This window comes from Diabrotica virgifera, chromosome 1 (genome assembly GCF_917563875.1).
Source record: "Diabrotica virgifera virgifera chromosome 1, PGI_DIABVI_V3a".
NCBI classification, from domain to species: Eukaryota; Metazoa; Arthropoda; class Insecta; order Coleoptera; family Chrysomelidae; genus Diabrotica; species Diabrotica virgifera.
In genome coordinates this window covers 20013808-20032680 of record NC_065443.1, presented here as the reverse complement: position 1 = coordinate 20032680, position 18873 = coordinate 20013808, and the positions used below count along the sequence as shown (strand labels likewise).

The window sequence follows — 18873 nt, the reverse complement described above, 5'->3', positions numbered from 1 at the left end:
TTATTCCAGGGCGCATCTGTTTTGAGATGGACGTTGAGGGGTTTTCCACTCATATTTTTTCCAGAAATTGCTTGGAATTACATAACTCATATAATAATAATTGAGTTATCTTCCCACTCAAAAAGGTCCGTAACATTGTTTAAATAATCAAAATGTCAAAAAATGAAGGAAAAATTTTTTTCTTCGTTTTTTGATTATAACTTTAAAAGTATTTACTTCCGAGAAAAGTTGCAGTGACATTAAAGTTGCGTAATCAAATTTTATACAATACAGGATTAATTAAAAGTTTTAAAAATTGTCACCCTTGTTGCAAAATAGCAATAATTGCGAAAAAACCATAAAAATACAAGTATTCGCATTTTACGTTTTTCAACCATTTATGCTACACTTAGAACCTTTATGTTTTACCCATAAAAACTTTATATTATGGTAAAACAATACTGTAAATTTCATTAAGATCGGTTCAATAGATTTTGCAAAAAAAAATTTGCAATCCATCTTTCGCAAAAAAGTTCATTTTTTCAAAATGTTGAAGGACTGAAAAAAAAGAGCAGACAAGTTGATCTTTTTTGCTTATAGAAGAATACTGTACCTTTCATTTGCAATTTGTAAAACTTAACTCGATTAACTCCCACAGCGCCAGGAATTTTTTTAAAGAAACATTAATTTTTGATGCTACGGGCAGGACAGCCGTTTTCGATTCACCAAAAATTGTTGATTTCCACCAAAATTTCTTCCAATATTTATCTAATGTATTATTTTCTTACTCTATATTTTGTTGTATTTTAATATTTTAATTCCACAAAAATCAAAATAATTGAATTATTATTTGTAAAATATTGTTCAAATAATCGCATATGTTTAAATAATAAACTTTTATTCTCTAAGTTAAAATATATGAACAAAGAAAGTCTTTGCTAAAAAAGTGTTATTTCAAAGTATGTGTTTTTATTTTGCAATAAACAAATTTATTTATTTATGTAGAAATTTACTAAAAATTAAAATTTATCAATCATTATCAAAGGTCACTGAAATGCCCAATCAGAGCAAACGTATCCTATGTCCTGCGCGTAGCACCAAAAATTATTGTTTATTTAAAAAAATTGCTGACACCATGCTGGTAAACCAATTTTAATTTTGCAAACTGCAAATGAAAGGTACAGTATTCTTCTATAAGCAAAAAAAAATTCAACTTGCTGCCTGCTTTATTTTCAGTCCTGCAACATCTTGAAAAAATGAATTTTTTTGCGAAACTTAGATTGCAAAATTTATTTTGCAAAATCCATTAAATCGATCTTAATGAAATTTACAGTATTGTTTTAATATATTATAAAGTTTTTCTGGGTAAAATATGAAGGTTCTAAGTGTAGCATAAATGGTTGAAAAACGTAAAATGCGAATACTTGTTTTTTTATGTTTTTTTCGCAATTATTGCTATTTTGCAACAAGGGTGACCATTTTAAAAACTTTTAACCAATCCTGTATTATAGGAAATTTAATTATGAAACTTTTATGTCAGTGCAACTTTTCTCAGAAGTGAATACTTTTAAAGTTATAATCAAAAAACGAAGAAAAAAATATAATTTTTCCTTAAATTTTTGACATTTTGATTATCAAACAATGTTCCGGACCTTTTTGAGTGGGAGAATAACTCAAATATTATTATATGAGTTATTTTCAAGCAATTTCTGCAAAAAAATATGAGTCACCTCTCAACATCCAAATGTACTAACATTTTTACAAATGCGCCCTGGTCTAAATGTGTAACAGGATCCGGACTCGAACTACCTAACTCCGGAAACCAACGTATTTATCGATTTTTTTTTGAAACCAACTTATCTCTAAATCACATCATTAATACAAGGATTTTCCGATAGCATCAAGATGGCTTTGTTTGAGCGATAAAAATATGCGTAATATGGTCGAGGACAACAAACTGGAAACACTATTAATTTGTGATTTGTGTATTGAGGTTGTATTTTTTTATTGATTTTTTTAAAATCAATTTAAAATGGTAATAAATAATTAATAAAGATTTTTTTTGATCCAAAAATAGTCTTAAAATTTAACAATTAAATTTGAAAACAAAGATGTAAAACATAACAAAATTTTTTATACAAAAATAAACATAAATTTCGTTAACGATTAGTTTGATTTATTTTTTAGCATTCTATATAGGTACTATTTTGGATTATTTAGAAGTGCTTTACTAGTTTATTTTGGGAAACCATTAGCTAAATATATTATCGTAAGATGGTAGGTACAAATAGAAATTTGTTCAGTGTTGTTTCTTATTTCTTCTTTCAAAATATTGTATTTTACTCAATATATACCGCTTAATTCAAAATACCCGCAATATCCCCTAAAAAACAAATAATTATTGTTTGACAATAACGACAATGATGAGAAGGTTCTGATACTGATTGTTTTTGGCATGTTTAAGTCAAAAAGGTAAGTAAACGAATCAAAAGAAGATCGAATAGAAAAAAAAGTAAAGGATTATATCAAATCTACCTTCATCTACCGAGATGAAGAAGGGTTTCGCCAAAATCAGGGGCAAATAAAGAAATATTCCAAACAAGTTTTGGCTCATAATATTAATTTGACGTGATTTCACTGAAGATGACTCAATCACCGTGATTTAGAAATCACCGATAACTACCGTTCTTTGCCAACTTCGATAACCGTGACCACGTGACCAGTGACCAGATATATCAAAAATCAATTTCACAAAACGTGTTTATTTAATAAACATTATGATATTCTTGGTGAACGTAATTTGGGGAACGGTGCCTAACATCTGTGGAAAATAATGTCATTAATTTATTGATAATGTTTTTCTTTCATAAAGATATTCTTAAAAGATTATAAAAAAATTTAAGTGTGGTTCGAGAGTTATTTTTAGAGAGTTATATAAAGAGCAACCTTTGTCAAAAAAGTTTTATAGTGCCTTAAATGGATTACTTTATTTTTCATATCGTATTTTTATTAGTATAAATCAAACCAACTAGTGTCGTTAGTTGGTTATTCGGAAATCACAGTCACTAGTCACGTTGTGATTTAAAAATCGTCACGTTAACCATCACTAGGTTATAATGAGTTTATGAGATTATGATAGCGAATTAAAAAATGTGATAAATTTTATGGGAGGAAATTATTATAATGGCTGCATCCGTTGCATAAAAAAGGAGTATGCGAATCCACTAAGCGCCAAAGCTTTTAATTACTTTCTATCGATTTCTAATTAATAAAAAACATTTTATACCGAAAACTTCACTGAATAAAATTTAAATATTTATAAATTTTGCTAATTGTTCCATTATTATTCATTACTTTCATTTGCCTATGCCAGAACCGATCATTTTTATGACCAAAAAATAATAACATAGTGTAACCTATTGCAAAAGCAAAAAAATACAACAAAATTTAATGAAAAAATTATTTGTAGGTGATCTGGATGTAAGTGGTAGGGGGTGAATTATTAAGGGGAAAAATTTCCGGCAAAACTACAATTAATACAAGTGGGATCAATAAAAAAATGTTAAATAGCAAATTTATGGGTAATAAAAAGATCTAAAGCTTATGTATTCATACTTTTTTCAAATAACCTCAACATTTATATTTACGAAAAATTCAAATAATCAAATTTTGGTTTTTTTATTTTTATCTTCCATCAAATGTATTCAAGGAAATATGTTGAAAACCTTGCCTTTTATGTCCCAAAAACACTGTAATTTTTTTATTTAAAATATTTATTTTTTCTGCTTATTTTGATGTAATATCGAAAATTCTCACGTCAAAATATTTGCTTTTTTTTAAGTCGGTGCGCTTTTTGTTTAACTCTACTTTCTGACAGTGCAAACAAAATATATTTATTTATTGCCGATCCTTTTCTTCACAGACCACACTTAAACGATTCTTTTTTCAATAGCTTTTAATAAAAAGGCTGCTTATTTATTTTATTTATTTGCTTATCTGAACAGATTCATCCATACTCTCAATATTAACTAAATTTGTTTGTGAAAAATAAACAAACAAACATACATACATACTATTGTGTGGATTCCAAAACTTTCTTTAAAATAGGAAAAATTGAATCGTAACTCAGCCTGTACGTGTATTTTTATAACCGATGTTGTTTTCTGCTCTGTATCTCGAATACTGATAAATGGTTTTTGCAGCTGTTACGAAATAATCAACAGGGAGTGAAGCCCTGACCATCCTAACCCATTTCCCACTCCTCTATGAATACTTACCCATGTCTTTTCAAAATGATCCTACAACTTTCCCAAAATATTGTAGAAGTCTTTTAAACTAGGGATGGCGGTTGTTGACAAAACACCGGTTTTTGAAATAACCGATTTTTTCAAATACGATTTAACCTGGCGGTTATAACCGGTCAATAAAACCGGTTATTCCAAAAACCGGTTTTCGGTTTTTAGTCAATAGCTAATACCCAATAGGATACATTTACACTGAGCTTTAATTTGCGATACTCCATTCTAATCGATGTCAACCCATATCAGTATAGAAATCAGTCATCAATTTTGTCAAATCGGTTTCGGTCAGCTTAAAATTTCTCATTCGGCGTGTAGAAGTAAAAATTTTCCATTTTTTTCTGAATTCATTATTTTTTCCACTTATCCGGTGTTTTACCGGTTATTACTTTAAAATGAAAAAACCGGTTATAACCGGGACAAAAAAACAACCGGTAAAACCGATTATTGCTTAGTAAAAAACCGGTTTTAGATTATAACCGGTAGGTTTTTTCCATCCCTATTTTAAACTATTAACTTTATTTATTTGGTTGTTAATTATAGTTGTACATTTCGATTTGCAATTTTTTAGTTCATGGCTTTATAGTAAATTTATGGACAATTTCGAATTCGAGTTTTCTTTCCATATCCATGTATATTTTTTTCACCATCAGAAAATAGTAATTTCAGATAACAAAAAGCATACCGACTAAAAAAAGCAGATATTTTGAAGTGAGAATTTTCGATTGAATAATTAGGGTGTTTTTCGATACTTTTTTATTGGACTTTTTTATATTGAACGACTTATAGTTTTGTTGGAAATCGTTATAAATTGTTTTTTGCACTTGCTTTCGTTTCACTACCTCTGATCACCAATAAATTGTTTTTTTATTCATTTTTGTTATATATGTATTTTCTTCCTTTTACAATGGGTGCCATGGTGAAACTAATTTTTTTTTTCACTTTTTACCATTTTCAAATGATACTTATTTTTATATCGTTAACAAAATTTATTATTATTCTAGAGTATGTAGTACGTAATTTATTGGCGATAAAATAATTATAACAATATTATACATCATTAGAGACACAGAATAATTTTTTATAGTTTAAAAAAAGTTTATTTTAATTTACTCAGCATCACATAACTTTTATGAGAGCTAAAACTTAATTAAAGAAAATTTAGGAACTTTTGTAATACTTGGTAAAGATTTAGACATGTTACCTTCAAAAATAAATTGCTTTTTACCTACAGTCCATCACATCAGCCAACCAATAACTAGTACATTTACCATAAATAATTTAAAAAAGTTGATATCACAAATATCTTTATAATGGGCTACTGGGGGAGTCTCTATCGTCCCGTAGACTAGTATCGGGAGATGACCTTTGCGGGGGAGTGTAAGGAGAAAACCTATGTTGAGCTAGTGGTCTCGCCAACGGCGACTGCAGCTGGGAACTACCTGCAGCAGCTACTGCGAGTTGATGCTGGTGCTGAGCTGCTAGCAGTGAAGGGCCAAGGCAAGCCCACTGGTTCCATAGGATTCCTGGAGGTACAGGATTGCTTTGTGATCCTCCAGCACCCGAGTATAGTCCCCCCATTAGCGGACCGTAAGGGCCTGCAGCTGCAGCTGCTCTTAGAAACAGCTGAGACCGAGCTGCAAGGATAGCTTTTTCTTCTAGGGATAGATTGTTGTTGTGGGTGTCCATGTCTGCAAACGGACGAAGAGGTGAGCGGAAATAATGCTGCTCCGCTAGCATAGACTCCATTGTTTCCCTGTAATCACAAAAACTGGTAACGGTTATTACAAATTTAACAATAGAAATAATAAAAAGATAAAAAACATAAATATATGATACTAAATATTTATGTCCCAGACATACTAATAGCAGTATATGAACAATATTTTAAACAAATGATTTACAAAGATATCAGAAGATTTAAATGCGTTTTATTTGTCTATTACATGATAGTTATTATTTTTTGACATATTTTACTTTACATAATAATTACACAGATGAACTAACGGATACAGTAACAGCAGTGGTCATCAAAATAACAAAAGACAAAGACGTTCTCGTGTTTCAAAACACAAAAAAAATGTAAATAAGTTGTAAAAGATGATTTTTCTACTGCAATGCGGACATTAACAGAGCCAGATTTGATAAATCCAAAACAAAAAGGATTCTAGAGACAACTGAAATCTGAATACTAAGCAGAATCACGGGAAACACACCAAGGGATTGAAAGAGAAGTGACGAAAGGTAAATTGAAAAAAAAAACGAGTGAAAATTAATGCCAAATAGACAGCCTAGATTATGATAAAAATGATAATTTTAGATTATTTTAGATATAAAGATGAAGTAGTTTTCAATTCTAATAGCAATGTTATTAATATTTGAAATATATTAAAAAATTACTAAAAGATTTTTAAATTGAAAACTTATTGGTCCATTTTCTTGGTAACACCTCCATGGCTTCTAAAATTTGCAAGCCAGATGGATGCTGAAGCGAAGAAGACAAGAGGGAATTCAAAAAACTTACAATTCACGACCCCGTCTATTCAGCTGGTAAATTCCAACCTAAGTTACTCAAAGAGGTAACGACCAATAAAATGGACCTAAGTTACTCAAAGAAGTAATGACGGGGTCGTGAATTGTAAGTTTTTTGAATTCCCTCTTGTCTTTTTCGCTTCAGCATCCACCTGGCTTGCAAATTTTAGAAGCCATGGAGGTGTTACCAAGAAAATGGACCATAAGTGTTCAATTTAAAAATCTTTTAGTAATATTTTGGTATTTTTCAAATATTATTAATATTGGTATTAGGATTAAAAACTACGTCATATTTCAATTGCCAGATGACGCTAGTCACCTAGTCCATTCACGTCAGTTGTGGTGTGGGGGATGAACTCTCGGTGTTGATCACTTAAAGTATGGAGAAGCAGGCCTACATTCTCTCCGATGAGACTCCAACAAGAGTCGAAAATCGTCGATTCAGAGGGCTGGACTGCGCTCCGTATTTTAAGTGAAAGATAGGATTGTTTTGCCTTCGCATTGCAACTGAATAAAATGGAATTTTTATTTTATTTTAGACATTTTTTCAGAAAAATCCCCAGGAAGTATATTTTTGAAAAGAATGTCGTGTTAAAACTAAAACAATAGGTGTATTATATTTCAATTTGTTAAGAGGGTGCCATAAACAATCTTACTAGTTTTATTCTTATTAGAAATCATCAGAGATTGTATATATGGATATCTCTGAACAAACTAAAATAAAACTTTGAATTGTTTTAAGCAGATGTCGCTACGGCATCCATATTTATTTGTTAGTCGTGATTCGATACTAATGGGCTCAGTTTATTTTAGTTTATTCAGAGATACCCATATATAAAATCTCTGATGATTTCTAATAAGAATAAAACTAATAAGAGTGTTTATGGCTGGCTGATTGGTTTCTGAACAAATTGAAATATAATACACCTCTTGTTTTCGTTTCACGACCAAATTCCTTTGTATTAGTTTTTCTCCTATCTGAGTATCGAGACCTACTTTTCGTTGGAATTTTATCACGTTGTATAGACGGGTAGTGAGACGCAAATGTTAGATATCTTCTTTAATCTTCTTTCATACAACATTCGTATGGTTTGCAAATAATAGAAACCACGTAGAGGTAAACAGAAAATAGGTCTCATAAAAGTTTATTTTTTCGAAGATAAAACTTTGAATTATACATTATGTTTGAAATATTTCTTCATATTTCCACATTTTGTGAAGATGTTACACCGTTTTTATTATGTATAATATTTTTATTCGCTGGACTAAAAAATTCAAAGTTACTCCTTTTGAAGACCTTCTGATTTTGGTATTTGCAAGTGAAATAGCAGTTGTTGTCAATATTTTGCATAGTTTTCTTTCAATCATATCTAAATTAAATATTTAAATTACAAGATTATTTAATTTTTGTGTAAACTTGTCAATCTATCCATTCAAATTCCTGGTTGCTATCGACGACGAACATTTGGCAGATTTTCTCCAATGTGTAAGTATAAACGTGTGTATTAGCATTATAATATAGTAAAATATAATAATTTCTCTCTTAGAATTTTAAATAATCACATTAGTCCAGAAAGCCACTGCGCATCCGCTAGGAAAAATATTCTAATTCGGATTTTTTGCACAACCTTACTCAAAAAGGACTCCTTTTAACAAATTTGCATGTTGCCAGGACCAAAAGGTGGTCAAAACTTTTTTAAACGTTTTTTTTTGTTTTTTTCCTAAAATTATTTTTTTTTGCATGGAAAATAGTTTTTTTAGGTTTTTTGGATCATTCCAAACAGAAAAGGTCTGTAGTGACTTTTCTCTAAAAATGATAGTTTTTGACATATAAGCGATTAAAAATTGAAAAATTGCGAAATCGGCCATTTTTAACCCTCAAAAACTATGTGAAAAACTGAAAATTTTAATGTTGCCAAGGTAGGTAGATATTCTTTAAACATCGATTGATGAAATCCCGAAGAGTTTTTTGCAATACAATATTCAAAACTCCTTCGTTTTTTAATTGCTAATCAAGCGTGCGCGACACTATTTTCCACCGGCGCGCGGCGACAGTATGGTGCAAATGAAAGGAATAAATTCGTTATTTCGTAAACCGGCAACTTTAAGTAAAAATCCCGAAACAGGTCGATTTTATTTTCAAGTTATGATATTGTGGCATATATGGTATACTAGTGACGTCATCCTCTTCAAAGGTCAAAGGTTCTTCAATCCTCTATTTAGTAATATAAACATTTACATAATTATTTATACAGGGTGTCCAAAAATTTTTTATTAAATTAAATTATTTGACAAAAAAAGAAGTAGAAGGACACCCTGTATAAATAATTATGTAAATGTTTACATTACTGAATAGAGAATTGAAGAACCTTTCAAATGAGCTACCACACGACCCCTATTCTCATTTAAAAATCATCGATTACGTCATCACGCCCAGATGGATGACGTCACTAGTATACCATATATGCCACAATATCATAACTTAAAAATAAAAATCGACCTGTTTCGGGATTTTTCCTTAAAGTCGCCGGTTTACGAAATAACGAATTTATTCCCTTCATTTGCAACATACTGTCGGTGGAAAATAGTGTCGCGCACGCTTGATTAGCAATTAAAAAACGAAGGATTTTTGAATATTGTATTGCAAAAAACTCTTCGGGATTTCATCAATCGATGTTTAAAGAATATCTACCTACCTTGGTAACATTAAAATTTTCAGTTTTTCACATAGGTTTTGAGAGTTAAAAATGGCCGATTTCGCAATTTTTCAATTTTTAATCGCTTATATGTCAAAAACTCTAATTTTTAGAGAAAAGTCACTAAAAACCTTTTCTGTTTGGAATGATCCGAAAAACCTAAAAAAAAATTTTTTTTATGCAAAAAAAATAATTTTAGGAAAAAACGTTTAAAAAATTTTTGACCACCTTTTGGTCCTGACAACATGCAAATTTGTTAAAAGGAGTCCTTTTTGAATAAGATTGTGCAAAAAATCCGAATTAGAATATTTATTTTCCTAGCGGATGCGCAGTGGCTTTCTGGACTACAGATATCACAAAAATTTGAGAAATAATTTGTAATCCACATGAATTTAAAATATCTGATGGTCTGATAAGTAAACTCCTTCGCTAGTTAGGTCTGCGATCTCAAAGAAAAAACACTAGTTCTAGAAAGTCTAAGCTTTTTTGGGCATACAAATGCCCAATAATATAATTAACTACAATAAGCACAAAACAATATCAATATTTGATATTACCCAAATATGGAGATAATAGATATAGCGGGGGACGAAACTCATCTCCTTGTACCTAAGCGACTGGCGGTTCAGAGAAGGGAAAATGAGTAGAATAAGATATTCAAAGAATTAAGCATCCAATGGAAATTCTCAATAAATTCAGAAAATACTCAAGCGGTTATCGTCAAAAAGAGAAGTCATAACTCAGAAAAAGAGCTAACAGTGCAAGACAGAGCCATTTAATGGCAAAGGGAAGCCAAATACCTAGGAGTAACAATGGACCAAGGTCTAACATTCACATCACATGTTAATCCGACAGTCCAGAAAACAGCAATTGCCCGAGCCGCAATAAGAGAATTCACGGGAAGAAGAAGCAAATAAGCTATGAAAACAAAATAAAGAATAGTAAATAGCATCATACTATCAATAATTACATATACATCTCTTTCATGGGGACATACAACTCATAGCAACAGAAAGAAGATTCATTCATCACACAACAATTGCCTTAGAGAAGCTACAAAGGTCATCAGATAGATCCAGACCTAAAACACATGAGGGTACTAGATATGATAACGGAAAAAGCTAGAACAACATTCGCCGAGCTAGAAAACCACCAAACACGATCCTGCAAGAGATATTAGGGTAGGTGTAATGTGTACTGGGGCATGGAAAGTATTGGGGCAGTGTGGAGAAATTCCATCATGAAGTGAAGCGGTGAAGATAACCACTTGAGTATTTTCTTATTTATTGCTATTTTCCATTGGATACTTGATTCGTTGGATATCTCATTCTAATCATTACAAGAGTAGAATGCAAGAGAGATTTATCCTGCAAGAGATATTAAGGTATAATGTGTACTGGGGCATGGAGTGTATTGGGGCATGGTGGATTGATTCCAGCTCACATGAGTTAATCCTCCTTGCACCAATGAATTCGTATCACACGAATCTCATTCTCAAGGGGTGTACCAGTCTTTCAAGCTGGGCTAAATAATATTGCTTGATTGCTACATAAGCTATAATACCCGATAGAAATTTAACGTGAAAACTTGGCTAATGGCTATAAAATATAAATGTGAATTAAGGCAACTTTCAAATCAGAGTTACCACCTACACATAATTTATAAACATTTATAAGTTAAGCTCATTCACAATGAAAACGATTTCTGGATTGGAAATCGAAACCTCAAGCCAAGAATAAAATATACTTTTAATTAAAACCATCATCTACCCTTCTGCGTCCAAAGTTTAACAATATGCGTCCACTAATTTGATCCAGTAAATTCTTCCTTTTATAAATACAGACAATTTAGTGCTGTCGCCAGCGGCAGCGGCTTTCTTTATTTAGATGGACTTACCCAAATTTTTTTATGTATTTTGACCCGTAGAACACAAATTTTTTGGGTAACAGTTGATCCGGATGTCGATAAGATTGTCATAAACAAAGAACTTGCAGAATTACATAACAGCGATTTTTCGCAAAACAAAACATTTCTTTTTGTACTTTTTGGGTCATTGCAATTTTTTTGCAAAATTGCAATTTTTGAATCCGAATAACTTTTGATTAAAAAATAAAATAGCAATCAAGTCCATTATACCCATATTGATTATTTTTATTGCTAAAAAATAAATTTTTTTACTATTAAACAAAGCTATAAACCCATAGTGCTTGAGTGATGTTTTCAATGCATCTCTCATTTAAAATTGAACGAGTAGTTATACTTATAAGTGCAAGCACCTGCACACAGGCAAAATCTACATACATAGCATGCGTTAAAACGCATGCATTGGGCACGCGTCAAAACGCTCAAACGCTACTTGTTAAATTAATAATAAAAAAAATTAGCAATGCAAATACTGCAAACCGGTATAATTTGACTTGATCTTTCAAATGCGGTAAGCAGAATTGCTATTTTATTTTTTAATCAAAAGTTATTCGGGTTCAAAAATTGCAATTTTTCGATTTTTTGAAAGTTCAACCGCGTTTACCTCGAAAACTATGCATCCTATGAAAATAGAACATTTTTTGCTTAGAATGACCCAAAAATACAAAAAAATGTTTTTTTGTGAAAAATAGTTGTTATGTAATTCTGCAAGTTATTTGTTTATAACAATCTGATCGATATCCGGATCAAATGTTATCCAAAAAATTCGTGTTAAAAACTTGTCCATATAAATAAAGAAGACCGTTGTAACCCATGGCGCCAGCAATAATTGTGATTTAATCCCTTATCAAAATATTTATCTTGTAGGTTTTGTCCTAATACGTCTTGGAACAGTAAAGGTTAGTATGTATTTATTGGAAAACTGTTATACCTATTATGAGAACTCTTTCTCATATGCTTCACATTCTGCCGAGTTTTTGTTTTATTAGTATTTTTTTTACAACTCCAGTTGTAATAATCCGAGACTATTTTTAAAAGGCGTTGACAATGCCATATGGAACCTAATTTGACGTTTTACGCCGACATGTGAAAATGATTCATAAAACATTTAAAAAAGCAAGCATGCCAAAGTAGCTAATTAAAAAAACTACCGTCATTTACACGTCTCAACCGCAACTAATTTTTTTTAATCCGAAATCAATGCCTTTCACTCAGGATTGACTAGGGAGAACTAATCGATTCATTCAATATAAAAGCTTGTCAATAATTTAACTTTTTTGGGACATTAGCGCCCGTCGTTCATTCAGGGCAGGGTTTTAAAATATAAAGCAGAGAAATGTCCAATAAGCTTAGAAAAATTTAAACAAACGGAAATCAAAAACCAGTCATATTCTTCTTCAGCCTTCAGTAATCCAACTTTGGACATAGGCCTCCCCCAATTCAATCCCGTGTTTTATGTCATCAGCCCATTTCATTTGCGGCATTCCTCTGCTTCTATTTCCTAACCACGGTCTCCATTGTTGTATTTCGTCATTCCATCTTTTATCCTTCAGTCGGGCATTGTGTCGTGCGATGCTCCATTTTAATTTGGCAGCGTGTTCTCCTGCGTGTCTTTTACTTTGGTTTTGCTTCTGATCCATTTAGGTATTTGTTTTTTTTGTCTATAAGTCTTACCGCGAGCACTGATCTTTCCATCGCTCTTTGTGCCTTTACTATTTTATCTATATTGGCCTTGGTGAGTGTCCCCGTCTGTGAACCATACGTAAGTATAAGGAGGATTCACTAATCGTAAACTCTGGTTCTATTTTAGTGTTTTTCAAGATCCAACTCAGTTTTTCAAATCCTGCCCACGCTAACCTTATTTTTCTGGTAATTTCGGCAACTTGATTTTCTTTGTTAACTTTCATTATCTGTCCCAGGTAGATGTATTCGCTTACTGTTTTTAAATGTATGTTATTCAACCTTATTTTTCTGATGTTCGGTGTATTCGTCATTATTTTTGTTTTTTCCAAGTTCATCTTAAGACCTACTTTTTCCGAAGCTTGAAATAGTTGCGTCATCGCCGTCATCATGGTCTGTAATTCTTCGAAACTTGTAGCAAATATTACAATGTCATCTTTTTCTTCTTCTTTGTCATGGCTATTCTGATCTTAGATGCTGCTGCTCTAAATATTTCGGTTGATGTGCATCCGTACCATTCCCTCAAGTTACGCAACCATGAGATTCTTCTCCTTTCTACACCTCTCTTGCCCTGGATTTTCCCCTGTATAATTAATTGAAGTATGTCATATCTCTCATTACGCATAACATGCCCCAGGTATTGAAGCTTTCGTGTCTTGATGGTTTCCAATGTTATCAGCATATCTCAAATGACTCAGTTTTCTTCCATTAATATTAATTCCTTTACCCAGTTAATGTCTTTGAACACGGCTTCAAGTTTCAGTGTGAATAGCTTTGGTGAAATACCGTCTCTCTGGCGAACTCCTCTGTTGTTTGTTTATTGGTATAGCTTTGGTTTTCTCATCTATAACCAGTCGTTTAAATTAGAAAAAAATTTATATATTGATGAATGTATCTATATTCGAACGACGAACCATCTGGATTGCTGCTATGATGAAAAGCTATCGACGACATGGATTCTGGGTGCGCAGTGGTATCTAACAGAAGCCTCTGTTCGGACTCAGCGTTGAAAAAATTGTGGATATGCGCATCTTCTTGATAGTGTGGCCATTGATTGGCATCATTAATGTCTCATCAACTGTTACATTGTTGACATTTCTGTAGTCTACCTCGAAATACGAAGATTCATCACCATTAATATAGGACTGTTGTAAGATGACTTGCTATGTTGGAGGATCTATGTCTCCAGCAGTTCTGCACCGGCTAGGAGATCAGCTTTTTCTGCGTCGATTAGTATCTCTATGGCCTAGTTTTATTGGTTTTAATGGTTTTAATGGTCGGGTGCGTGTTAATTTGGCTTGCATCCCGATGGTTTTATATGGTTTGTGTCCTGGGTCTGTTGTCGAGTCTGCTTAGTTATCCTGGACTTTTTTGCTTCGTGGAGGTATACGGTGGCATCGCATGTCTTCGTTATCTCTTTGCGTTTTCTGTCTCTGAGCTTGCCGCTAGCGGTATTTTTGTTAGCTCTGGTATTCTAGGTCGATCTTTCTCTGACACGATGCATAGTCGTCTGACCTCTTCTCTTAAGTTTGGATTTGTCATAACTAATCTGAATCTCATGATTGACTTTATTATGTAGAAGAAAAATGTTTCTATGAATATGAATATGCCATTCTTTTCTTTAAGGCACATTCTCTATCCTCGAAAATGGATTTTGTCTTTCCCGTTTGCTTGGGGTCGAACCGTTTACCTTATTATAAGCCTTAAAGTATCATATTTGTATATCATTCTCATATATGCATAGGAACAAGATCCATGAGTCTATAAATACGGTCACGAGATTCGCATAGGAGAAGACAACCAAACTGCTGAACTTCTCCATTGTATAAGACTGACTTGGGCAGCCTTCGGCAAGTGGTGCCGCATTTCAAGATCGTTCGACATACCTTCTTCTTCTTCAAGTGCCATCTCCGCGACGGAGGTCGGCAATCATCATAGCTATTCGGACTTTGGAGACGGCTGCTCTGAGAAGTTCGTTTGATGTACGTCGGTACCATTCTCTCAGGTTGAGCAGCCACGATATTCTGCGTCTCCCTATGCTTCTTGTTGCTTGAATCTTTCCCTGCATAATGAGTTGGAGCAAGTTGTATTTCTCTCCACGTGTAATATGTCCAAGATATTCAAATTTTCTGGTTTTGATTGTATTTAAGACTTACATTTCTTTATTCATCTTTCTAAGAACCTCTTTGTTTGTGACGTGTTCTGCCCATGACATTTTTAGAATTCTTCTATATACCCACATCTCGAATGATTCCAGTTTTTTCATTGATGCCGCATTCAAGGTCCAAACTTCCATTCCGTAAAAGAGAGTTGAGAAAACGTAGCGTCTAGCCAACCTTACTCTTAGCTCCAACCTTAGATCTCTTGTACAGAGCACTTTTCTCATTTTGTTAAAATTCGCTCTAGTCTTTTCTATTCTAATTTTAATCTCCTGGAAGTAATCATTTGTGGAGTTGATCATTGTTCCAAGATATTGGTCTACTCGTTCGACGTTGGTTCCGTTTATGAGGAGATTCTCGTTATTTCTTTGAGTTTAAGATATTCTCATAAATTTTACTTCTTGATGTTCATTGTTAGACCGTATTCTTGGCTATACATCGCTATTTTGTTCACCAGTATCTGAAGATCTTCAATCTTTTCGGCTAAGATGACAGTGTCATCCGCATATCTGATGTTGTTAATGGGAACTCCGTTCACCTTTATTCCAGCTGGTTCACCCTCAAGGCATTGTAGGCATTAAAGAGAACTGGCGACAATACGCATCCCTGTCTCATCCCACGTCTAATTTAAATTTCCTCTGACAACTGTTCGTTAACACGTACTTTTGCTCGCTGCTTATAGTATAAATTAGATATGATCCTGAGGTCATTGTAGTCTATCTTCTTTAATTTCAGGACATTCGTTAATAATAATTGTTCATGTCGTACTTTATCGAAAGCTTTTATATAATCAATAAAACAGACATATATATCTTGATTGACATCTAGGCACCTTTGTATTAGGATATTAAGTGAGATAAGAGCTTCACGCGTTCCTAGGTCTTTGCGAAACCCAAATTGCGTATCATTAATGTCTATGTCCAGTTTATGATACATATATTCGGTTATGGATGACTTTCAGTAGCAACTTCAGCATATGGAACATCAAGGTGATGGTGCGGTAATAGGCGCATTCTCTTGCATTTTTCTTTTTGGGGAGACAACATGTCGTCAAAGAAAACCTTTAATTAGTGTGTTTTGCCATTGTTGATTTAGGGAGCAGAAACGTTGACCATGACAAGGAGAACATTGCAAAAGATTCGTGTAGCTCAAAAGGCGATAAAGCGTGCTATATTTGGCACTAAAACAGATGGAAAATTATGAGGGATGTCTAGGTCCAGCAGTGGACAAGCGAAGATTGGATGATATATGTCAGTGACTATTGTGGACATAAATGCGTCTTGTTGAGCGCCATGTTTTTTTGTCAACACATGCTGGTTCCCCATCTTATAATATCTTACGCGTATATCAACACTTATATAGTATCATACGCTCTACCAAGTCGTCGAGTTTTATTATTTCCTCTTTGGGAATAAGCAAAATAAACAAGAACAAAAACAAAAAAAAAATAAAAACAATATCAACAACTAAAATAACAATAAGACAAAAAATACAGACAAGAAAGAGACAAAGATGAAAACGAAGGAAACTTAGCAAAATAATAATTATTATTGAGAGGCTGATGGAGAATAACAATAAATTACAAGAGGAAACCAAAAGACAATTTTATCTGTTGAGTTTATTTTATTGCGTTAATTTATTGTAAATATGTTTTTAGTCACTTTTGCAAGTATCTATTTTATGCACATACAAAATTTCAACCTACTTGACAATATAGGGAATGTAGTGAAAAATGTGTATAATCCGATAATAAGAACACCTAGTTCCAGAACCGTTTAGACGGGGCAAGGAAGCAGTGAAAAACCCAAAACATCAATTTTTTGCAGTTGGATGAATTTTAATGATATTTTTTGCATTCGATTCGTAAGAGTAATAGGAAAACTAAAGTGATGATGTGAGATGAAAATTGGATTATTAAACAAGAAAAATGCATTTTCCAATCATTTCGAGGTGGGGAAAAATAAAAAATTTGTAATTCTGAAATAATTGAAATAAGTTCAATATTACTACTACGGTATTTTTGGGGTCGCTGAATACGAACATCATGACGGAGATATTTTTCGAGGCACCTGGTGACAAGGACAAGCCTCGGATCATCGACAAGATTTGTAGAAATTTGATACAATGTCAGTATTAACTCGATACTCGGAGGTTTTTGGATCGCTGAACGCGAATATTATGGCGGTGACAGTCGCAAAAGCACCTGGTGCCCAGCACGAGCCTCATCTCCTGGAGTTTTGTGAAAATTCGGTACAAAATCAATACCAAGTCTTTACTCTCCAGTTTTAAGCGTCTCTGATTACGAATATCTTGTCGGCAATGATCTGCGATGCACTTGGTGCCCAGTCGGAACTCATCTCTAGGATTTTCATGAAAATTTTACGCAAAATCTTGTTTTCCCCCCGCCCCTCCCGGGAAAAAGCCTCACGAATAATGAGTTTGCGCTGATTTTGAATTTCCTAAAACTCCAAACCAGGCCCATCCTAAGCAATGGGTGCCCCTGAAACTATCGCATATAAGATATTTGAATTCAGAGATTGCAAAAACCTCCAAATTCATTTCCGTCAATTATTTCCGAATCACAAAAAAGAATTTATTATGTTTCATTACATCGAAATGCATGTTGGAAAATGCACTTTCCTTGTTCAATAGTGCAATTTTCATTTTGCCATCATCACCTTAGTTCACAAAATTTCCTGATGCTCTTACGAATCGAATGCAACAAGTTTGATTCAGATCCATCCAACCACAAAAATTGGTAGATTTATTGCTTCATTGACTCATATCTTTTGAAGCTTATAAAAACCTACGAGTATATCTCTACCTGTTTACCCTCTTATAAATCCGTTCGTGCATAATGTTACTAATAAATATTAATAAGATGCATACCTTTCAAATTCGGTGAGTCTAGATGAATCCCTAAAACCTTTGGCAAATGGGTTGCTGTCAATCTTCAACTTCGTTATCTGTAATAAAATTAAAATGATAATTGCAATGATATATAACGTGGTAGTATCTGATTAAAGAAGGTATTTATATGATTTTAATTAAGTACATAAATTATATTATATGAACTTCTATTTTGTTTGACATATTAGGTATTAGTTTTATAAATAAAAGGGACAATAAGCTATTCCTATCCCTAAGTATAGGGATCGAATTATGCTATGTAGAAAATTTCTGTATGCTTTTCTTCCTACCTACCAGTTCCTAACACCAAGACTTTGGTGATTGTGTAATATCTAAAGTGACTTTTCTAGATTTTCTCGGAAAGGGGAAGAAAACTGGTGATTCTCTTTTATTACATAAATTTCTCCCCTCTTCTTCTTCTTTCAGTATCCTATCCAGAACCTGGGTTGGGTAACAGATAACAATCACCAAGGTAGAGAGATCAGGACACGCATCGAAATTCCAAGAAACGCATTTATAAAAATGAAAAAAATGTTTGTTAATCGAGACCTACCTCTGGAGCTGAGAATAAGAGCCTTAAGATGCTACGTGTTCTCGACTTTGTTGTATGGAATGGAAAGTTGGACATTAAAAGTAGACAACATAACGAAGTTGGAAGCATTTGAGATGTGGTGCTATAGAAGGATTTTGAAAATA

At 32.9% G+C, this 18873-nt stretch overlaps 1 protein-coding gene across 2 annotated transcripts in view; it reads right to left on the bottom strand.

The window, feature by feature from the left end:
* Window positions 1-1418: 1418 nt before the first annotated feature.
* Window positions 1419-18873, bottom strand: part of LOC114324607 (T-box transcription factor TBX20-like) — a 227211-nt gene continuing 209756 nt past the window's right edge. The window contains exons 5-6 of one of the 2 annotated variants that reach the window (XM_050655194.1): window positions 18157-18233; window positions 1419-6048 (exon numbers count right to left, since the gene is read on the bottom strand). In XM_050655194.1, coding sequence (XP_050511151.1) covers window positions 5586-6048; window positions 18157-18233 — 540 coding nt within the window. In that variant the 3' untranslated portion in view covers window positions 1419-5585. The remainder of the gene's footprint in view (window positions 6049-18156; window positions 18234-18873) is intronic. The other variant, XM_050655195.1, reaches the window with a different exon arrangement.